Source organism: Primulina huaijiensis, chromosome 7 (genome assembly GCF_012295235.1).
Source record: "Primulina huaijiensis isolate GDHJ02 chromosome 7, ASM1229523v2, whole genome shotgun sequence".
NCBI lineage: Eukaryota > Viridiplantae > Streptophyta > Magnoliopsida > Lamiales > Gesneriaceae > Primulina > Primulina huaijiensis.
In genome coordinates this window covers 22,276,301-22,296,994 of record NC_133312.1, presented here as the reverse complement: position 1 = coordinate 22,296,994, position 20,694 = coordinate 22,276,301, and the positions used below count along the sequence as shown (strand labels likewise).

The following is a 20,694-nucleotide window of genomic DNA, read 5'->3' as shown; positions in this document are numbered from 1 at the left end:
TAAAACGATGAGCAAAACTTTCTGAAATTGAGCAGAATTTTTGTACTCGAAAATTACAACTTTTGGAGAGAACTTTTGATGCTGTTTTGGTGTGATTTCACTTATTCTTTTGCCACTATTTATAGGCAGCAATGTGACTTTATGCCTTCCTCCTCCATACCAAAGGTTGCATGGTTTATGGCATTAATTACCAATGTGACTCTCGTCATTCCCCTTCCATACCAAAGGTTGCATGGTTTATGGACTTAAACGTTACCAATGTGACTTTTGACATTCCCCTTCCATACCAAAGGTTGAATGTCTTATGGATTTAAATATCACCAATGTGACTTTAGGCCTTCCCCCTCCATGCCAAAGGTTGCATGTAATTTTATTCTCCTCCATGACATAATGTATCTTCAATCTAAAACAAAAAAAAACTTGATACTTTGTTTCTTTGTAATGTAAAATTTTGGGTCTTCACAGTTTTTTCTAGAACAGTGATCGATTCATGATATTTGAGTTGTTCTACTCTTTTAGTAAAACAACAAACACTCGATCAAACAATTTGTATCATTGCCAAATTCACGGGTTCAGAACACATGAGTACAATTTTGGGAGAAGGGTTTTTGGATTGCAATAATTATCCCAGGAGAGTGATCGAACCATGATACTAGCTCGGATGTTGTACGATTTAAAAGATTAGAATTTGATCGTTACCACTAACTATACATTTTGATAAAACGACAAACCCTCGATCATATGTATACATAGGATATCTAGCTACATCGTTATCTCTCAACATCTTCAATAAGACACCTTAGTCTACTGTTGTCGTCCTACAATTTAGCGATGGTGTATTAGCTCAAGTGTAGACCGTGTTTTCATGGTAATGTCGAAGTCCTAACCTCCATAGTTGGTACTAAAACGTATGCATGAAACATGTTTTAGACGGACTAGCCAAGCTCGTGATTGGCCAAAGGTGAAATCAATCACATATTTTGTCAAATTCATTTTTAATTTTTCAGCCTTCCGCCTTATACAGCCCCTGATTTGAATGACAGAAGAGCTCCGCCGAGAAAATCCGCGAGCCCTTCAACATTTTTATACCCATCTTCGTGTCATTATTTTTCGGATAATCGTTAAGAGTGAATCGTGACTGAAGGAGAACTATTACTTGACATCATTTACACATAATCATTTTGGGTAGAATCAATACATTAAGGAAGAAATATTATTTGTCTTTTTTCGATTTTGAATTTCAGTTTTAGTCCACTATCTTTCTTTTTTTTTTTTTTTGACAATTTTAGTCTTATTTTCAATGTGGTACATCCGAACTGGAGTCAAATATAGAATCATCAAAGTGCAATTGATAGAAATTTGAAGAATTTTTTTTCTTTTTTTTTTTTAAAAAAAAAGACCATTATTGTCAATCATTTCAGACATTTCCCATTTCTTTATATACATCGCCTAACAAAATACCCCTTTAAGCAAAACGAACTACTAAAATATTATTGCATATTCAACAGATATATCCCAAAATTTTCCCAATAAATCTGAAACCATGTATGCCACAAGTCCTAATAACATGTACAAGTACTCATTCAACTGGAGGAACGATTCTGGGGAGCTCGACGTGTTCGAGGCAGCTCAGTATTTCTCCAGTGCTGTTGATGATCAAATTCCAGGGAACTTCAACAATGCTGCAGATTTTTCGCAGGAAGTCATCGACGAAGGAAGGCAGCATCAAGTTCGGAGAGCTGCAAGAATGAGCCTCGATTCGATAAGGCAGCACGAGATAAGTACTCCACAAGAACAAGCAAAAGATTCACATAAAGCCAAGGAATACAAGAAATACAGGCAGCCAAGTTCTCCAGGCGGTAAGCTTGCTAGTTTCTTGAATTCACTGTTCAATCAAACGAGATCGAAGAAGCGCAAATCCCAATCCGTCGGCCCGAAATATTTTGAAGAAAAAGAAATCCCAGGTGAAAGAAGGGAAAGAAGACGCAGCGTTTGCCATTTTCGGATCAATGCTAAAGCTAAAAATGTCGATTCTAAATCCAGGAATTTTTGTTTGGGTTCCGGTCTTATGCAAGCCACTCCCACAAAACCTTGCAAAGAAGTCGGATTCAGGGATTTGTTTGAGCGTCAGAAGCGTAAAGATGATGGGAATTTGAAGCCAAACTCTTTGCAGAATGAGTTTCGTTCCGAGAAAAAGTGCACAGATGACCCCTGGATTAACAAGAATTCTGGCATGAATTGGATTGATGATCAGTACACATCGGAAGAAAAAGAGTTCAGGAAATTCAGTGATTGTGATGATGGCGGAGATACTGATTCAAGTTCGGATCTGTTTGAATTGCCAAATTGTGACTTCGAATTTTATTCAAAAAGTCTGCCTGTTCATGAAACAACTCGGGCAAACAGCATCAGGAGAGTTGCACCAGTTTAATTTTCTTGTTCGTATGTTAATTTTTGGACATTATATTAATATATATATATATATATATATATATATATATCTATGTGTGAGGCCATATAAAATATTTACTTTTGATATTTTATTTATTTACTGGTCTACGACTGATCATTCTGCATCCGTATGTGATAAAAGGTTGGACTTTCAGTAAGATATTATAATATTTCATTTTTTTGTTAGAGAGATTAAATATCAGTACACAAGTTCTCATATTTAATTTTATCTTCAGAAAATTTTTCTTTTGATTTTGCGTAGATTGAGATCTTGAAATTTTTCCTTTGGTTTTGCACAGATGGATTCTAAATAGGGCTTTTTCCCTCTCATTTGTGCACGGAAGTATTATGTGTTTTGTCGAATTGATGATCTTAACAGTCTACCACACTTGTATAGACAGATCGACATTACTGTATTCATATTAGGGTATTTATGAGCCAAAATCATAATGCTATACCGACTTGAGCTGAGCTTGGTTAGCAACTGATGAATTTGATTCTCAATCAAGCTGTGTGCAGCGGATACCTAGAAAGAATGTTTTCTAAGCTAAGAGCGGAAAGAGCTTGCTGGACTCAATGAACAATTTTACACAGATAGCTAGATTTAACAGCTAAAATCCGGAAGTAGCTAGGTTAATTTAAGCAATAATCAGTAGAAATTAACTAGACAAGAGTTTGTTTATAAAAGTTTGAAGCAATCCTTCTGCGTCTCTTCTTCCATTATCAAGAAATATTTTACTAGAAACTTTGTTAATTCAACAGTTTGTACAAATCCACTTCAACTAATCAATGGTCATTGATACTCCTAAAAACTCAACACAAATTCAATCTATATATCTGTCCAGAAACAAACTTCTGAAAGTTTACAAAAATTCACTCTTCTATCAGCTCAATAAAACAAATGATATAGTGAAACAAAGTAGAACAAGAATTATCCTCAAAAATCATATATTGATTTTCGGTGTGTCTAGAGCTGTTTGATGTATTTCTTTTTTTAAGAGTGTTAGAGGAGAACTTGAATGCTTTTCAAAAGAGATGTAAAGATTCAAATGTTATCAATTGGTTCATTAATAGTGATTTCAGATGATTTTTTCCTTTCATTGTTAGAATTTTTTAAAACGGTCTTCAATAGTATTATCAGCTGGAATGCATGCAGAAAATATGACGTGTCCTTGTCTTCTTTCCAAATCTATAATGCGACAATAAATGCTCTTGGAAGCTAGCTAAATTCGACATCCAACGACTACAATAGACTTTATCTTCTTTAGAGAACATCCTCGTTTGAACTATAGACATTTACCCTTTTATACTATACCCATATATTTCCTCCTCCAACTATCTCCAATGTATTCTATATAAATTTTTTTTTCTTCTAAAGATCATTTTGTTTTCAAAATTTCATGCAAATAAAGCTGAATTTTAACATTAACTTTTCCACGCCTGAAAATATTTTATCATTTATATATATATATATATATAGTTTTAAAAAATTAAAATTCTGATTTGTTTCAGTTCAAAGAGTAGATATTTTTTTTAATCTTTATCGTTATGTTTATATATATGTTGCATTTGCAAAACAACTAGTAGGTGGATACATGATTCTTAATCATTACAAATCAACCAATTTTGTTGACGGGATGGAGAAAATGTATAATCATACCATATGATTTTAATTAATTAACCTCGTGAATATTTTGAAGCTTTAAGTTTAAGGTACGATGTCACCCACTATGGGATTGGGGTCCGATATTCTATTACTCCACTAGCTAAAGCTACTATTTTATCCCTATTTACTTTACAGAAATTAGTCATCATAAGTTTTTCAGAAAAAAAAATATCATATTTGTTTTCAAACATTAAAAATTATTTCGTGACAACTCGCATGTTATCGAACAAAATTATCATAGTTTAATCTAGATTCGATGGTAGTGTAACAAGCAACCAAGTTTATGCTTTAAACTAATAATTGGATTAACATAAAAGACACAACTTGATGCTAACTTATTATCACTTTGTTTTTTCTTTTTACCTTTCTCATGCAAAGAATATTATTTGAACCTTTTGTTAGACTTTTTACAAAAACTTCAGAATCAAGGCTTAAGAACAGGAGTAGGTCTCTTGTGAGACGGTCTCACGAATTTTTATCTGTGAGACAGGTCAACCCTACCGATATTTACAATAAAAAATAATACTTTTTCATGGATGACCCAAATAAGAAATCCGTCTCACAAAATACGACCCGTGAGACCGTCTTACACAAGTTTTTGCCTAGGAACAGTGCCAGAGCAGTTTTCCTTTTGGAAGGTTAGATTTCGATGAATTTACAATTACACACTTGAGCAATCCATGAGATAACCACTATAGTGTGAATTGGAACTCCTTGATACATCTTTAATTATTTAAATTTATATACTCAAGTTCAAAATAAATTATAAATTTATTAGATGGTTGATTTGAGATCGACTGAAAAAATTTAACTCGAGCTCAGTTCGTTCATACTCTACTTAAAGAAAATAAGGAGAAAGATTGTATTTTTAATGAATGATAATTCAAGTGATAATGTGAAATTTTAATATGTGTGATATGCTAAAAATATAAAATTTTAATTTAGTAAAAAAAAAATTTAAAAAAAAAATTATTTTTACAACTTAGATAGCAGTATTCAGAACTTGGGCCCGTTGAGTCGAGGCCTACTTCAAAGTTTAATTTAAAAAAGTATTTAAATAAGACAAAAACAAAAACGTTTTTTATTTTTGGATAAATGTGAAAAAAATGTTTTTGTTTTAAATTTTAAAAAGAATTAGAAGTACTTTTCAAATCCAAAAACCATAAATTTCAATATCTAAAAAAATATTTTTTAAGTGTTTTTTTAAAAAATGTGTTTTGTAACCAAACACTACATTTTTTTTAAGAAAAGAAATTTTTTAAAAAAAATTGATAGTGGAGCTTCTTTAATCAAACGGGCTCATGTGTGCCAAATCATTATTGCCTTTTTGTCTTAGATATACACAATAATCAAGAAGATCTTGATGAACAATAAATTGTAGTCGAGTATGTCTCTTGTGAGACGATCTCACGAATTTTTATCTGTGAGACGGGTCAACCCTACCGATATTTACAATAAAAAATAATACTCTTAGCATAAAAAGTAATATTTTTTCATTGATGACCCAAATAAAATATCTGTTTCACAAAATACAACCCGTGAGACCGTCTCACACAAGTTTTTGTTATTATAGCCGGTGTGACATCAAGACTCAATTTAGGATGGATCTTGGATTCTAGATCTAATTTAACAATCTCCCCCTCAACAAATTTTTTTTTTTTTTTTTTGTGAAATCTAAATAAATGAAAGGATTTGGGGACAAAATGAGTCAAGAAAGCTCATGCGATTAGATGTCTGCCCATGCTTCGTCTCTACTCTTATCATGTTGGCCATAGGCTACACGTGAGCTAGCAGGTATGCTAGTGATTTCCAGATAAGGTGGCCCATACAGTCGGCCCTAGACTATATGTGCCCTGATCGATGTGTGAAATGATTGCGAAGCATGGTGATCCATTCAATGGCCCCAACTCCCACCGCCTTAGTCGTAGCAAGTAGTTGCTAACAAATTCGAGATTTGAATCCCCGAGTCCAACCTTTCATCCCGATCAGTCGGCTGCCCAACCTCTTTTCCTCGGACAACGACTACCTTGGTCGCTCTTTAGTTCGGTCCAGGGACCTCGATCTAGGTCCTTATGAGGGCCTGTGGAACATCCAGTGTCATGTCCTGAAATCGAGACACGTCATCGGCGTTGTTTAACAATTTAAAATCATGAAACAACAAGTCACGTAATACATAAAATAACCAAAAGTCATACTATTACACAAACCATGACTGTTTTAACAGTACATAACACAAATGCAAAATTTATAATGTAAAGGAAAATAAAATTAAAATTGATACTTGAACTTCATGTCTCGAACTTGATCACCAACCCCAACATATATGTTGTTCATCATCTTTCAATTGATCTTAACCCTTATCTGAGAGGGAAGTCAGGGGGTGAGTGTTTAGACAAACACTCAGTATGTGAGGACCAATCGTACACAGGAATATCGAAGTATACATGTAATATGAGTTCAAAGATAAAATTTCGTAGAACATATTGCAATATGAATCAAAACATGAGACAAATAGAATTCGAAACAAAGCCTTATCATATCGTGTTCCGAAAATTTTCTTACCACTTTAATTCGTATCCTAATAGTGTGTTTTCAAGACTTCATAGCATAACAGAGGAATCATACGGAACGAAACATATACGAATCAAATGACGTGAAACGAGCAGTGTACGATTGAGTTTTCAAAAACAAGAACATCATTATTTTAAAACACACATATATAAGCTCACTTACAAATATAAAAGTGTGCAAATTTTGTAAAAAGAATATAAATACCAAAACTCACTTACTTGATTATTATCTTCAAAAATGAAGAAAGATTTAACTAAAAGGTCAAACACAAAAGCTGCTGGATTGCCTCGAACTTGGCTGCTTGCAAAGTTTCGAGATGACAGAAACTTGGCTTCAAGATGCTGCTGAAATATTGTAATTCTCACAGCACTACTCATTTGAAATATAACACACTTTGATGCTCGGCAATTTCAGGAATTTGTTGATGATTTCGTTGTATTTCCCCTCAACTTTTGGCCATTATTTATATGTGAAAATAATAAGCTGAATAGACAGCTGTTAGCACTCAATAATGGTTGTTAATTGATCTTAAATCAGTTGTTTACAAACTCCTCCAAACAAGCTGCATGTGTCCCATTTAAATTTTCAAATTTGAGGTTGTATGCTTGTATTTTTTTCTGCTGTGAGACTGCTGAACAATAAATCAAATGACATTTATTCATTTTTTATTGTACTGTTATAACTTGATAATTCAATTTGGAATAATGGTGATTAAATAGAGAGAATATATTATATATATATTTATTCAAAAGGCATGAAATATTGCAAGAATGAATTGAATTCGATTTCCACATCCAGGGCATCACCATTGTTTTAAAAAATGTGGCTTGGAAAAAAGCAAGCGAATTCGTATCAAATACACGAGTTATATTATATTATTGTCTCAAATAATAGAATAAAATATATTTTTCCTTAGTAAATGATTTCACTGTAGTTACCTGATCGTGCCACTCTCTTTCTTCCATCTCTTCCCAGCTCCGAGGTAAGCTTTGAAGACTCTGCGCCTTCGTCTTTTTCATCGCTTATGATCCAATCTGACACATTTACACAATTACACACTAGTTTTTTCTGGTTTATTCCCAGTTATAAGCCGTTATTTACCTTTCAAGATTCGATCTTTGGCTGTAACTTGCCATTTTTATGTTTGTTTTATAGCTTCTTTTTTTTTTATCAATTTTCTCTAGGGGAAAATCTTACTATTGCTTCTGTTGGTTTTCTGATGCAAGCGCAAGGATCTTCCTGATAGTTTGAACAAGTTGTTTTGCAGTTTGGGGTGGGAAAAATCTGGTTGTTCGATGAGAGGAAAAGATAAAGATTACATAAATCAAGAGCTGCCTAAATGATTGCTTGGGGTGCTTGTAGCAACTTGAATTTCTTGATTTGGGGTGGGTTGGGATCTGTGAGAGTGTAGAGAAAAGATTGAACTTGTTGTGTAGGTATTTGGGAATTAGAGCTCCTTGGTGTTAATATGAGTGGCTTGGAAGAGGAGAATTAATCTGTCGGGGGTATAAAACTTGGAATTTTTTTCCACTGATGTGTTTGTTATCAGTTTTTGTAGGTGGGAATTGTGGGAATTAAAATAATAAGATTTTCTTGAATTATCATGTCATATATCGTTCATTGTTTTCTTAGAATAAGGATAAGTATCTGATGGGAAGTATTCATTTCATGTTTTTACTGGTGTCCAGAAAGTAATCACTCGTCTCCAGGGTTAAGCTCGGCATTGGATTTATATTGGCTTTTTTATTCATTCAGGCATCATAAAGCTTCATAGCTTAAAAAACCTCGTTCTTCTCCCAAGATGGATTCTGTAAGCTATGGTATTGAGGTGAAGGGCCTGCACGTTGTGCAGATTGATGATGCTCATGTGAGGAGTGGAAATCGGTTAAAAATATGGAGCACTGAACCTCTTTGTATTCCGGTTAGGAATAGAGCTGAGAGCATGGAATTTGTCGAACCTATTTTGCCTGACATCATGAGAAAATTAGATCTTAGTGACGAAAGTTCAGAAAATTTAGGATATTTTACAGATGATGGTACTACCAAATCCTCTGTGTCTACTTCTACCAACACATTGACTTCGTTCGGGGGATTCGGCTCCAGATTCTCAACTTCTGCTACGAAAGCCGATAATCAAAACTTGGTACTTGCGAGTTTTATGAATGACAATGTGGGTGCTCGAAAAGATAGAAACACTTATCAATTTGATGTTGAAAACACCGCGTTGTGCTCTCTGGAGCATTCGGTGTCTGCGAAACGAGCTCGTACGTCAAATCCACTATCTCTGATTCCCGTTTGCCAAGTTCTTGATTGTAACAAGGATTTGAGTTCTTCAAAGGATTACCACAAAAGGCACAAAGTTTGTGATCTTCACTCGAAATCTTCTGTTGTTATTGTTGATGGTATCCAGCAGAGATTTTGTCAGCAATGCAGTAGGTGGAGACTCTTCTCTCATTTGTTTAGCTCAAACTTTGATGCTAAATACACCTTCTTCTTTCTGATTGTGACAAGTTGTTCCCAGATTTTTCTTGTAGAATCTGAAGTAACATTTGAATTTCAGGTTTCATTTGCTTGGAGAGTTTGATGAAGGTAAACGCAGTTGTCGCAAACGCCTCGCAGGACACAATGAACGTCGGCGAAAGCCTCAATTGGACTCTCACTTGCGTATGCTGCACGTTTATACTTTTCTATCTATTTCTTTCTACGTGCTAAACGTTCAAAAATCATCATGTAGTAATCCGTATATTTCAACAGGAAAGAAATAGGGGAGGTTAATATATGATCTAGAGGTTAATATGCATGAAAATAATCAAAGCCGTCCAGTATAATCAAAATTTTGTTTAACGAATCAATTTGTGACTGGTAGCTTTGCAAATAAAGGATACGAGTAGACATTTGCTAATGATAGGAAATTAAACAAGTACACATTAAAGGGTTGAGTAAGCATTTACTATTGATAGGAAATGATGCGAGTAGACCTGGTCGTACAATATCTTGTGCTCTTATGACCACGGTTATGGCCCTGTGTCACTCTTTAAATACAGATTCTTATTCATATTTGTGGTTATTGTGTTTTTTGGAAGTAGAAAAAGCAAAAATCGGAGTCTCAAAATTTCTAATCTTTCTATGTGCGGAGTATTGGTCTGAGTTGTTTGTTATGCAGGTTCTTCGTATTTTGCAACGGATTTATCAAGAAAACCATTTCTTTTTCCAAATTTCCTTCAAGTTGGTTTCTTTGGTAGTGAGCCTATGAACCACAAATTTGGTCTTCCACTTGCAAACTCTCTTCTCCATAAGAATGTGCTATTCTCAGTTCAAGAAGTATCTGCGGAGTCAAACTCCAGCAGTGCTCTCTCTCTTCTGTCATCTCAATCACAGAACTTATCGAGCAATTCAGCAGACGTATCTGTGAATCATCCTCGGATTTTCCTTGATAATCAACATTCAACCCTTCATATTAACAAGGATTCCGCCGAAACCTTCAGCAATAGCACATTAAAGAGTTTTACATCCAGTGTTTTCAAGTCATCTAATGGAGTTGACCAAGAAATTTTCCCTGGGGTTCTGGACTCTATTGGTTTAGATATTCGACAAGATATACTTATGCAAGAATCAAAAGCTCCTGAAGGTGCAAACACTGTTGATTTACTTCAATTGTCATTTCATCTGCAAAGAGTAGAACATCAGAGATATTCGACCCAAGTGAATCTCGAAAACGATCACTTCCGCCACATTGCGACCACTTGAACAGGACCAATGCGGCAATGTGCCGGAATCAAGTGGCTATTCTTCTGACATTCGAAAGTCAGGTGTCATTGAATTTTATTAACATCATAAATTCTTCAGCATCTTTTGTGTCATGATCCTATTCATGTTTGTACATTATTATTATTATTATTTTCCTTGATTTGGCATGTTCCCTAAGAGAGACGATCTCTTTGAACTAACTTCAAGTGGGATTATTAAAGAATTGATTAAAAGTGTGGGATAATGTACTTTGATGAAGTTGTGTTATTTTTTATTCATGAGTGTGACTTTATTAGTCATAAAGTTTAAGGTGTGCACTATCTTGAATATTAAAAGTTATCTTTAATGAATGAGTTTAGTTGTGTAGTTGTATGAAGTTGGCACATGATTTGGTAAGCTACTGGAGCATGCCTTGTGTCTTGATTATTTTTTTCTTCAATTATAAATGCATTATGTTTGGTAAATGCGAAAGTTAGATTAGAGTGGTCAGCTTGGATATAGAAATGATCATAAAAAAGTATTTTATTTTTATTTTTACTAACTTAAAAGTGAAATGAAATTTTTTTTTTTTTAAAAAAAAAGAAGACATTAATCCTGAACATGACAAATAGAAAAATAATAGAGAAGACAATTGTTGTCTACATTTTCTAAATATTGTCTTAAAATTCAAACATGATATCTTCTGACGTCTCGTTTGAAATAGTCGAAGCATATTTTAGAACTTAAGATGTAAACTTATGAGAGAAACCTAGGTATTCTGAGTGGTGTGAGGCTATGTAGTACATAATTTTGGACACGAACCTGAACCAACCCGAAAACTCTTAAACCGAATGTGAACCCGACTAACTCGACTCAACCTGGTTTTGATTTTTTTATTTTTTAATAATAATTAAATAAAAAAGTTTAAAAAATTAATTTTAACACATAATAATAAAGCCTCTTTATATATGATTTAAATTTGAAACTCTAATCATAGAAAATTAAAAATATATTTACTAAATCAGTTGTTTAAAAAAAATTAAAAAAATGTATAAAATAAATATTAAATGATGAAAATTTATGATTTAAATATACAATATTTTTTTCAAATATATAATATATAAAAAAAAGTAGACAATATTAATTAATTATATATTTTGAAAAAAAATTTACATTTTTTGGGTTAACTTGGTTAAACCGAACCCGATTACTTTTTCGGATCAGATATCGGGTTTAACCCGATCTAAACCGAATCCAAAAACTCTCAACACATACCTGATTTTTCCGGGCCGAATCGGATCGGGTTGGTAGGTCAAATTCTATTTTGACACACCTAGTTTTTTTGTCATATTGTTTGTTTAATAAAAAAAAATGACATGCAAAACCCTACACTATATTACTTCGAGCATCTCGAATCATGTGTTATGATTGTTGCTCCAATCAAGCTTTAAACTGATCCACATGTGAGATAGTTATGTAGCTGTGCCACAAATTTTTTAAAAAAATATTTTTGTTTAATTTTTTTATATTTTAATTAAATAATGTTTTTATTTTTAAAATTTTAAATAAATATTAAATTAATTTTCTTGAAAATTTTTAAATATTGTATTACTTTGAATTGAAATTATTTAAATATAAAAACATATAAATTTAACAAAAACTCAAATTAAAATAATAGTGCATTAAAAAAAGAAAAAATTACGGGAGACAAACAACAATTACAAGAGTTTAAAAATTTCTCGATCATAAAAAAAAATAGAAATGCTCACTAATAGGGGTGTCAAAATACGACATGACCCGTCAACCCGACACGACACAACACGAAAAAAATCAGGTTCGGGTTGGGGTTTTTCGGGTTGGGTTCGGGTTAGTACTATGTTAGACGGGTTTCGGGTTGGGTCGCGGGTTGACCCGAAAACTTTTTTTTTTGAAAATATTACCTATATTTTTATATATTGTATGTTTGAACAAAATTTATTGTATATTTATATGATAAATTTTCATCATTTAATATTTATTTTTATTTTTTTATTTTTTTAACAATTGTTTATTTAATTTAGTAAATATACTTTTAATTTTCTACCATTAAACTTTCAAATTTAAATCGAAAATTTTGTTATTATGTGTTTAAATTAAAATATTACTATTATTTTTTATTTTTTCGAATTTTTTTCATTAATTTTTTTAAAAAAAATAAAAAAATTCGGGTTAGACGGGTTGAGTCGGGTTAGACGGGTTCGTGTTCGGGTTGCTTCGGGTTCGGGTTGGGAAAAAAAATAAAAAAATTTCGCGGGTTGACCCGAAACCCGACCCACCCGACCCGATTGACACCCCTACTCACTATGAACTACGAAATGCATTAATTGAGCATTTCTGATAACAATATAATCATTCAAATATTTAATGTTGTGTTTATATTATATTATTCATTTGATATCAAATGCTCGTGTTTTTCCTTTACATTGATTTATTTACTTTTATTTAAAAAAATTTATTTATGCAAAATAATTAATATTGAAACAAAAGAGAATATTTTATACATGAATTTTTTTGAATGTGGGTATTCAATTTGTATATTATGTCTTGTGCACCATTGTTCAGAAGGCAAATATATTAGGTCTACAAGTATCAAACAAAATATGTATTTCCTCAAAATTTACAGCTCATCAAAGGTGAAGTCTATGAGACATTGTTTGGTGGGCATGATGATATTCTATCATTCTTGCATCATCTCGTGTTTAGCTCAAATTTTGCGATAATTGAAGTAAAAAAATAGTTATATTATCCAACTATCATCTCATCGTTCATGCATCCCACGAATCAACCGTATCTAACAGTATCAAGGCTTGCTTGATTGCCAAAAAGAAACTAACAAAACAATACAAAGACAACCATCTTTCTTGGACTTCTTATCTAGACATTATCATGGTTGGTTCTTTCTCAAGTTTCTTCGTTCAAGACATCCCATAAGGAATGGATCCAATGATTCAATAAATCAAAATGAGGCGTGTTATCCGATGCGACGAAAAATTTGTAACTTTAGAATCTATCTCATGGTAAATGAAATGAGTGAACGACACCAAAGTTGAATTTGAAGAGTTTCTCACCCCGCTTTAGGTCTGCCTCAAAACACACATACAATTGGGGGCGTGGAGGTTTAAAGAGACCAAACAAATGATTTCATGGAAATTTTCTTCTATGCAGCATTGCATCACAGAACTTGACAGCATCGCAATTATATCCAACATTGTGTACTCTCACAATATTTGCACCACTTAGAATCCCGGCGGTGATGGCCGCAACAGTAGCTGGATCTCTTTGTGCTGCTTCGGGTCGAGAACATATTTCACCTAAGAATCTCTTCCTCGAAGGCCCTATCAACATAGGAGCACGAGACAACGCCAAGCTCCGCCGAGCAATCTCAGACCGAATAGTTGGCAATCCGTTAAGAATATCAATATTTTGTCCTGTGTCTTTTGAGAATCCGATCCCAGGATCTATAATCATTCTCCAAGCTGGGATACCAGATGACTCGACATCTCTAGCATGTGTGTACAACTCAGATGCAACTTCCGCACAAACGTTGTCATATTTCAAGTTCTCCTGATTCTGCATGGTAGATGGATCACCTCTCATGTGCATTAAAATATACGGGACTTTGAGCGCCGCGACAACGTTATGCATATTCGAGTCTAAATTTCCCCCTGATACATCATTAATAAGGTGAGCCCCCATGCTCACGGATTCTGCAGCAACCTGTGAATAAAATGTGTCGACAGAAATGAGCTTTCCTTCCATTTCCGGCAAGTTCTTGATGATTTCCAAGAAAGGCATCAGTCTATCGAGTTCTTGTTCGGGGGATAGCTTAGTTGCCATTGGTCGTGTTGATTGTGCACCTATATCAATGATATCTGCCCCTTCTGACAGCATTAAACGAATGTGAGAAACGAGCGATGTTTCTGATAAAAACCTCCCCCCGTCACTAAAACTATCAGGAGTCACGTTAAGAATACCCATGACAGAGGTTCTCGATGACCAGTTCCACAACTTACTTGCAATAGGTAACACCCTTTTCATCCCATCTTTTCCGATGAGCAATTCACCACCTAGTTTCTCCCACGCACCAAATAGTCCATCAGGACTTCCTGAAAACAAATCCCACGATTTAATTGTATCATTATCTATGTCGGATCCCAAAAGATCAATTAAGGGACCCATCACAAAAGGTCGCTCCCAAATTCTTTCGTGGGGAATAACAAGGGTATCAGTGTTTACCCTTTGGCTACCATAAAATAAGATATCTAAGTCAATTGGTCGTGGACCATACCTAATTCCATTAACACGGCCCATGTCCCGTTCGATTTCCTTCAGAATTCCTAAGAGTTTATGTGGCTCAAGTTTCGTCATTCCTCTAATAGTGGAATTGAGAAAGTGGGGTTGATCAGTCACATAAGCAGGTTCGGTCTCGTATAAGCAACCATGTCTTGTGATATGTATACCAGATTTCTTCATCCGTTGCAAAGCTTCATCAAAATTATGAAGTCTATCACCCACATTACTTCCCAAAGCTATTACAACTTCCTGTTCTTCGGAGTGAACTTCCACTGAATTATCATGAAAGAAACAAGAAAGACGCAAGCTAGTTGCTGCAAAGGAGACCGGAAGTTATCAACAAACTAAACTATCTATACAAACAAGATTAATTGACCAATCCTAGTAACAAGCCCAGCTCAAAATTGCAGACTGGAGAATTACAAATATTACTCATGTTGAAGCAACACAAACTTGATTATGCAAACGACATAAAAAAAAAACATGTGAGAAACACAACATTGGTTGAATTCACCATACTTAATTATTTAAGGAAAATTGCCTTCAAAAAGTTTAAAGACACCACCTTTAGATGTCTTCTTAGCAGCTCTGACTCCACGGTCAGCCAACATCAACTTCTTGAAAATATTCATTTCAAGAAGCACCGAATCGCTGCAAATAATTCAATAATTCAGCAGGCAATAATTATTTAAGGAAAAATGCCTTCAAAAAGTTTAATTATTGAATCGCTGCAAATGATTCAATAATTCAATATTAAATTTTGTGTTATTCAAATTGAAATATGCAGGCAAACGAAATCTAAAAAAGAATTCCAGTACTTGAATCTTTCTATAAATTCAAAAAAAAATTACGAACACCCCATAAATTTACCACATTCATGCCACTAATTGATGCAACGGTTCAAAAAACGAGGGGCTTACCGGACCAAGGAGGGGAATTAGCCAAGCAGGCACGTCTGAATGCTTAAATCTCCAATGTTGGAAAATTTGAAGCCAAAAACCAAACGAAATTGGCAGCTGGGGCGTGGAATGGAGTACAGTGGAGTGGATGAGGGTATAAATTCAGACGAGGGGTGTGGACATGATTAAGGTAAAGGTCTGAATCTGCTGTTTAATGTTTTAGAAAAATGATTATAGTTAAATGAGTTTTGATATGATGCACACTTATGTGAGCACCGATGAGGTGTCACTCACTTATTGGATGCACAATTTTTCTATATTTCATTACATCCAATAGGTGAGTGACACCTCATCGGTGCTCACATAAGTGTGCACGGTAGGTGTGCAGCGTATCAAAACTATAGAGAAAATTTTATTTTGATACATAAATTGATCACAAAAACTTGTGTGAGACGGCCTCACGGATCAATTTCGTGAGACGAATATCTTATTCGGGCTATCCATGAAAAATATTACTTTTTATGCTAAGAGTATTACTTTTTATTGTGAATATCGGTAGAGTTGACCCGTTTCATAGATAAAGATTCGTGAGACCGTCTTACAAAACACCTACTCTAAATTGATATACCAACTAGTGTAAATGACTTAATTAATATATAAATTATTTATAAATTGAAAAATTAGTACATGATAAAAGTAAGAGCTTTAAATCCAATTATCATTAATAAATTCAATTAAGTACAAACTTTTATTTTCAAAATTATTTAATTTATTTATTGATTATTTTTTAAAAAAATTATATAAAATTATATTTTATTATAATAATAAATAAATATACAACTAATCTTTTTAACCATAGTGATAAAAAATATAATAATTTTCGGTCATTTGAGTTCAGATGTATTGTTTTCAACATTTTAGTTTTTCAAAAATTAATATTGATATGTTGGAACTCTGATCAAAAGTACTCAACATGAAATTGACATTTCCTGAATTTCATGAGATGTAATTAATCTGGTGGACTGTGATCTTTATTTTGAAAAAACCCATAAAAATTGATAAAATATCATGAAAATGATCTTTAAAATATGTAATTTTTTACTTGTTTTAAGTTCAGCTTTATTTTTATATACAAAACTCGAGCATATTTACTTAATTTGTAAGGGATTGTATTCTTTATTTTTTTAAATACAATTAATTTTATATATGGTTTTCATTTTTTTTAACTTTTATAGGAGGTGGTCGTGTAATTTGGCCACGACGGATTCTACTTATCTATTATCTAATATCTGTATAAAATCATGAAAAAAAATCTGAGTTATAATTTTACTTTTGTGTCCTTGATATTTTTTAATTTCCGATATTACCCATTGATGATTGGTCTTCAGTCTTTTGGTGTTGCGAATAATTTCAAACCAACTCATCATATTCTAGTGGTAAAAATATGTTCATAATTCTTTATAGTATTTATTGTTTGGATTTAATGTTATATCGTATTTTAATTTGAATTAATGTTATCTTATATTTACTGTGATGCATGTATCCTTTTCCCTATGACAATGGAATAATCGAATGCTAACAAATCAAACGATTAGATGAGAGTCAAAGGATCGTTATATTTAAATAAATTCTAGGACGTGAAATTGTGTGTGAAAATCAGTGTATCTTATAACATGCATAGGAATAACAACAAAATAAAAATATATTTTTATATAAATAAATACAAAATATATGGTTTAATAGGAAGTTAAATTGTGTGTGAACGATAGTGTGTGTGTGTGTGTGTGTGTGTGTGTATATATATATATATATATTAACAGAGTAAAATTACATGTTTTATATAAATAAATACAAAATTCATGGTTTACTAATCATTAAAGTTTAATAATAATTATATAAATTTAATTATTTTATCAACCCAATATTACTCAATTTTTATTAGTTAAAAATAAACATTTTCGAATCTATGAATTATGTAACATTCAAATTTTCAACCAAAAGCAAATTGAAACACTAAATATAATTACTTAATTTATCAAAGAAATATATACACACTTGCATTATCAAAGAAATATTTTTGTAAATAAATCAAATTTGAAAAGAGAAAAACAAAAAAAAAGTATTAATTAAAAAATTAGAAATAATTAGAATTTAAGTGATAAATAAATTAATATAGAATAAAGTTTTTTATTCATAATTAAATATTTGTTTGAGAGTATTATTATTTATTCATTGTTTTGAACTCTCGACCCTTTTTTTTTTTATTAATTATGTTCAATTCAAAATTCGATTGATTATATGTTTTTTCTTATTTCGATAATTTCACATGTAGAAGCTACACTGTTTGTTTTCGATAGTTACAGTCGTTCTTATCATTCACATCTTTTGGAGGACAATGTCATGATTGAACTGAGAAAAATGTACGATTTTAGAACCGAATGATAACACATTTCATTGACGATTTTTGTAAATGAATGCATGTATTTACTAAAATACGATCCTATATTAAAATCTGCAAATTTTCATTCAAAAATTATTCACTTTGCTCCAATCTCATCCACCAGATTCTTCGTTGCATTGCTTGAATTAGGACGAAACGTAATGCTTTATTTTGTAAATTAATGACTTGTACGTCCCGAGACATCTGCATAATTCTGTAACACCTCTCGAATACTATTACATGTATTCAAGTCCGTTTGTCCGAATAGCAGTGTATCATCCGCAAAGAAGAGATGGTCCAAAATACATGGTTGGACCAAAATCTCATTATAAAAAGTTAAAAATAGAAAGGTCCGTCAGGGCTACAGCCCGGGTGAGCCATAAGGTGGCTCCGCTCTTGTATTTATTTTTTTAATAATAACTGAATATATATTGGATAAATTACAAGTTTGAAGTTATTCATAAATATAATTGTATGAAAAAATGTATAAGAAATTATATTCATCTGTATTTCCGCAATTAAATAAATTATTTAAAAATTTCGCACCATAGAAGTTGAAATAATCCACAAATGGGATTTCTTCATGCAATGCAATAAATTAACTTTTTGTACTCTTAGTAGAAAGAAACTATAACCGCGTATGCCCAGTGTATTTGTATCGACTTTGAATTTACTGATAAAATAAATAAATTATGAATGCCTAGTAGTGTACATCTAATCAGCAAGACCTTATGAAAGTGATATATAGAATGATTGTTGGTGTGTTGCAGATGATCAATCCACGAGTAAAGATCATTACCGTGGAGAATACACCAGATGATCTTCGCCAACGAAAACCGGATATAGGAAAGGAAAAGGAGGAGCTGGGTTGGGAAACGAAGATCAAGTTGCGCGACGGCATTTGTTTGATGGAGGACGATTCTAGTAAAAAAAATGTGTTATTGCTGAGGGAGAGAAAATTAAAGGGCTTTATGTTTGACAGTTATTCGTACATTAGAAATTTTCACTGTATCGCTTGGTTCTGCCATTCTCTACCTTGTAGTTTGCATGTTTAGCCCTTATTTGTCAATGTTACTAGATATGCGAGACATTCTCAATGAACGTTTTGACGACAGGCAAATATGAGAATTTTGGTTACTGGTGGAGCTGGATTCATTGGCTCTCACTTGGTTGACAAGCTAATGGAAAACGAGAAGAATGAGGTTATAAGAATCACATAGTTTGGTCTTTAGACTCACCCTGGCAAAGATCATTTCCTAAATGTGCATACTTTACCCGAGTTTAACTTCTTTTATTCAGGTGATTGTCATGGATAACAACTTCACTGACTCTAAGGACAACTTAAAGCAATGGGTTGGTCATCCACGATTTGAGCTGATTCGGCATGGTGTGGATTCTTTGGAGTTAATTAATTATCATATTTCCTGTTTCAGATGCAATAGAGTTGAGAATGAATTTGCCAACTGTTTTTTATTCTCTTTTCTTTTTTCTTTGCAGAGTTGAAGTCGATCAAATATACCATCTTGCTTGTCCCGCTTCCCCAATTTTTTACAAATACAATCCTGTGAAGGTTAGTCGCTTAGATAAACTCTTGTTCTATTTTATACTAGNCCATCTTGCTTGTCCCGCTTCCCCAATTTTTTACAAATACAATCCTTTGAAGGTTAGTCGCTTAGATAAACTCTTGTTCTATTTTATACTAGTGGCGGAGCCAAATGGGAGCTAGCTAGTTCCCTCTTAAATTTTTCTAGAAACTTATGCGTTTTCTATTATGACTACAGAGATTTTGCCTTTTCTAAGTTTTCCGAGTATCAATGTTGCCCCCCTCACAAAACTTCTGTCTCTGCTGCTGCTGAATTAGGCGCTTAAAATATTCTCCTTTATGGAAAAAAGCATATTGGAATAGATTTTTCCACCAAATTTGGGATATCACCGTTTAAAAGAACCGAGAAAAATGTGGAATTTGTCATTGATATTCTTTGTTTTCCCTTCTGGTGACGCTCAACAGACAATAAAGACTAATGTCATCGGTACACTTAACATGTTAGGACTCGCCAAATGAGTATAGGAGCGAGGTTTGACAACTCGTCCATGTTTCTTTCCATCCTTGATCATCATGATAATTGTGGAGACATTTATTTCGATTTTATAATTATGGTCGGTTCCTAAACAATAATTACGGTAGATGACTAGACCATAAAAGTAACATTATCTTGATTTATTAATCTAATCAAACTTAAATTTATTATAGTTAATTGCTTAATGAAATTATTTTATTATAAATGGCTTTTGGACCTTTGGTGGTCAGAAGCACCCTTTTAATTACGCTCCACATTTTATTCCTTACTTGAATATTAAATAGAGTTAATTACATCTAGCTCTCTTATTTTTATTATATTAATTAATAAAAATATACTTATTGTAAACATCTCACATGAGATTTGTAAAAAATAATAAATAAATCTGATAACTTTTAATATTATATATGTGATACACCTCTTTGGTTTTTTTATTTTTCTTACATTTAATCTACTAAAAATGTAAGATAAATATGAAATTAACTGTGTGTAAATTGTAAAATAAATATAAAGTTGATGAAATTGTTTGTA

General features: G+C 32.8%; 3 protein-coding genes across 7 annotated transcripts; 2 read left to right on the top strand and 1 right to left on the bottom strand.

Annotated features, from left to right (window-relative positions):
* Positions 1 to 1,449: 1,449 nt before the first annotated feature.
* Positions 1,450 to 2,621, top strand: LOC140981156 (protein BIG GRAIN 1-like E). The gene has a single exon (XM_073447451.1). It carries the CDS (start codon positions 1,544 to 1,546, stop codon positions 2,429 to 2,431), a length of 888 nt encoding a protein of 295 aa, XP_073303552.1. The 5' UTR covers positions 1,450 to 1,543; the 3' UTR covers positions 2,432 to 2,621.
* A 4,938-nt stretch (positions 2,622 to 7,559) lies between these two features.
* On the top strand, positions 7,560 to 10,707 carry LOC140981017 (squamosa promoter-binding-like protein 6). Of its 5 annotated transcripts, none has more exons than XM_073447229.1 (4): positions 7,560 to 7,670; positions 8,377 to 9,124; positions 9,249 to 9,352; positions 9,852 to 10,707. In XM_073447229.1, exons 2-4 carry the CDS (start codon positions 8,490 to 8,492, stop codon positions 10,433 to 10,435), a joined length of 1,323 nt encoding a protein of 440 aa, XP_073303330.1. In that variant the 5' UTR covers positions 7,560 to 7,670; positions 8,377 to 8,489; the 3' UTR covers positions 10,436 to 10,707. The 5 variants fall into 5 exon arrangements, with proteins under 5 accessions (XP_073303330.1, XP_073303326.1, XP_073303325.1 ...); XM_073447225.1 differs by having other exon boundaries at positions 7,609 to 7,670; positions 7,873 to 9,124; XM_073447224.1 differs by having other exon boundaries at positions 7,618 to 8,193.
* A 2,539-nt stretch (positions 10,708 to 13,246) lies between these two features.
* LOC140981492 (folate synthesis bifunctional protein, mitochondrial-like) lies at positions 13,247 to 15,783 on the bottom strand. Its single transcript, XM_073447906.1, has 3 exons — positions 15,667 to 15,783; positions 15,312 to 15,397; positions 13,247 to 15,060 (listed from the first exon to the last, which is right to left on the bottom strand). Exons 2-3 carry the CDS (start codon positions 15,376 to 15,378, stop codon positions 13,595 to 13,597), a joined length of 1,533 nt encoding a protein of 510 aa, XP_073304007.1. The 5' UTR covers positions 15,379 to 15,397; positions 15,667 to 15,783; the 3' UTR covers positions 13,247 to 13,594.
* Between the last annotated feature and the right edge of the window lie 4,911 nt (positions 15,784 to 20,694).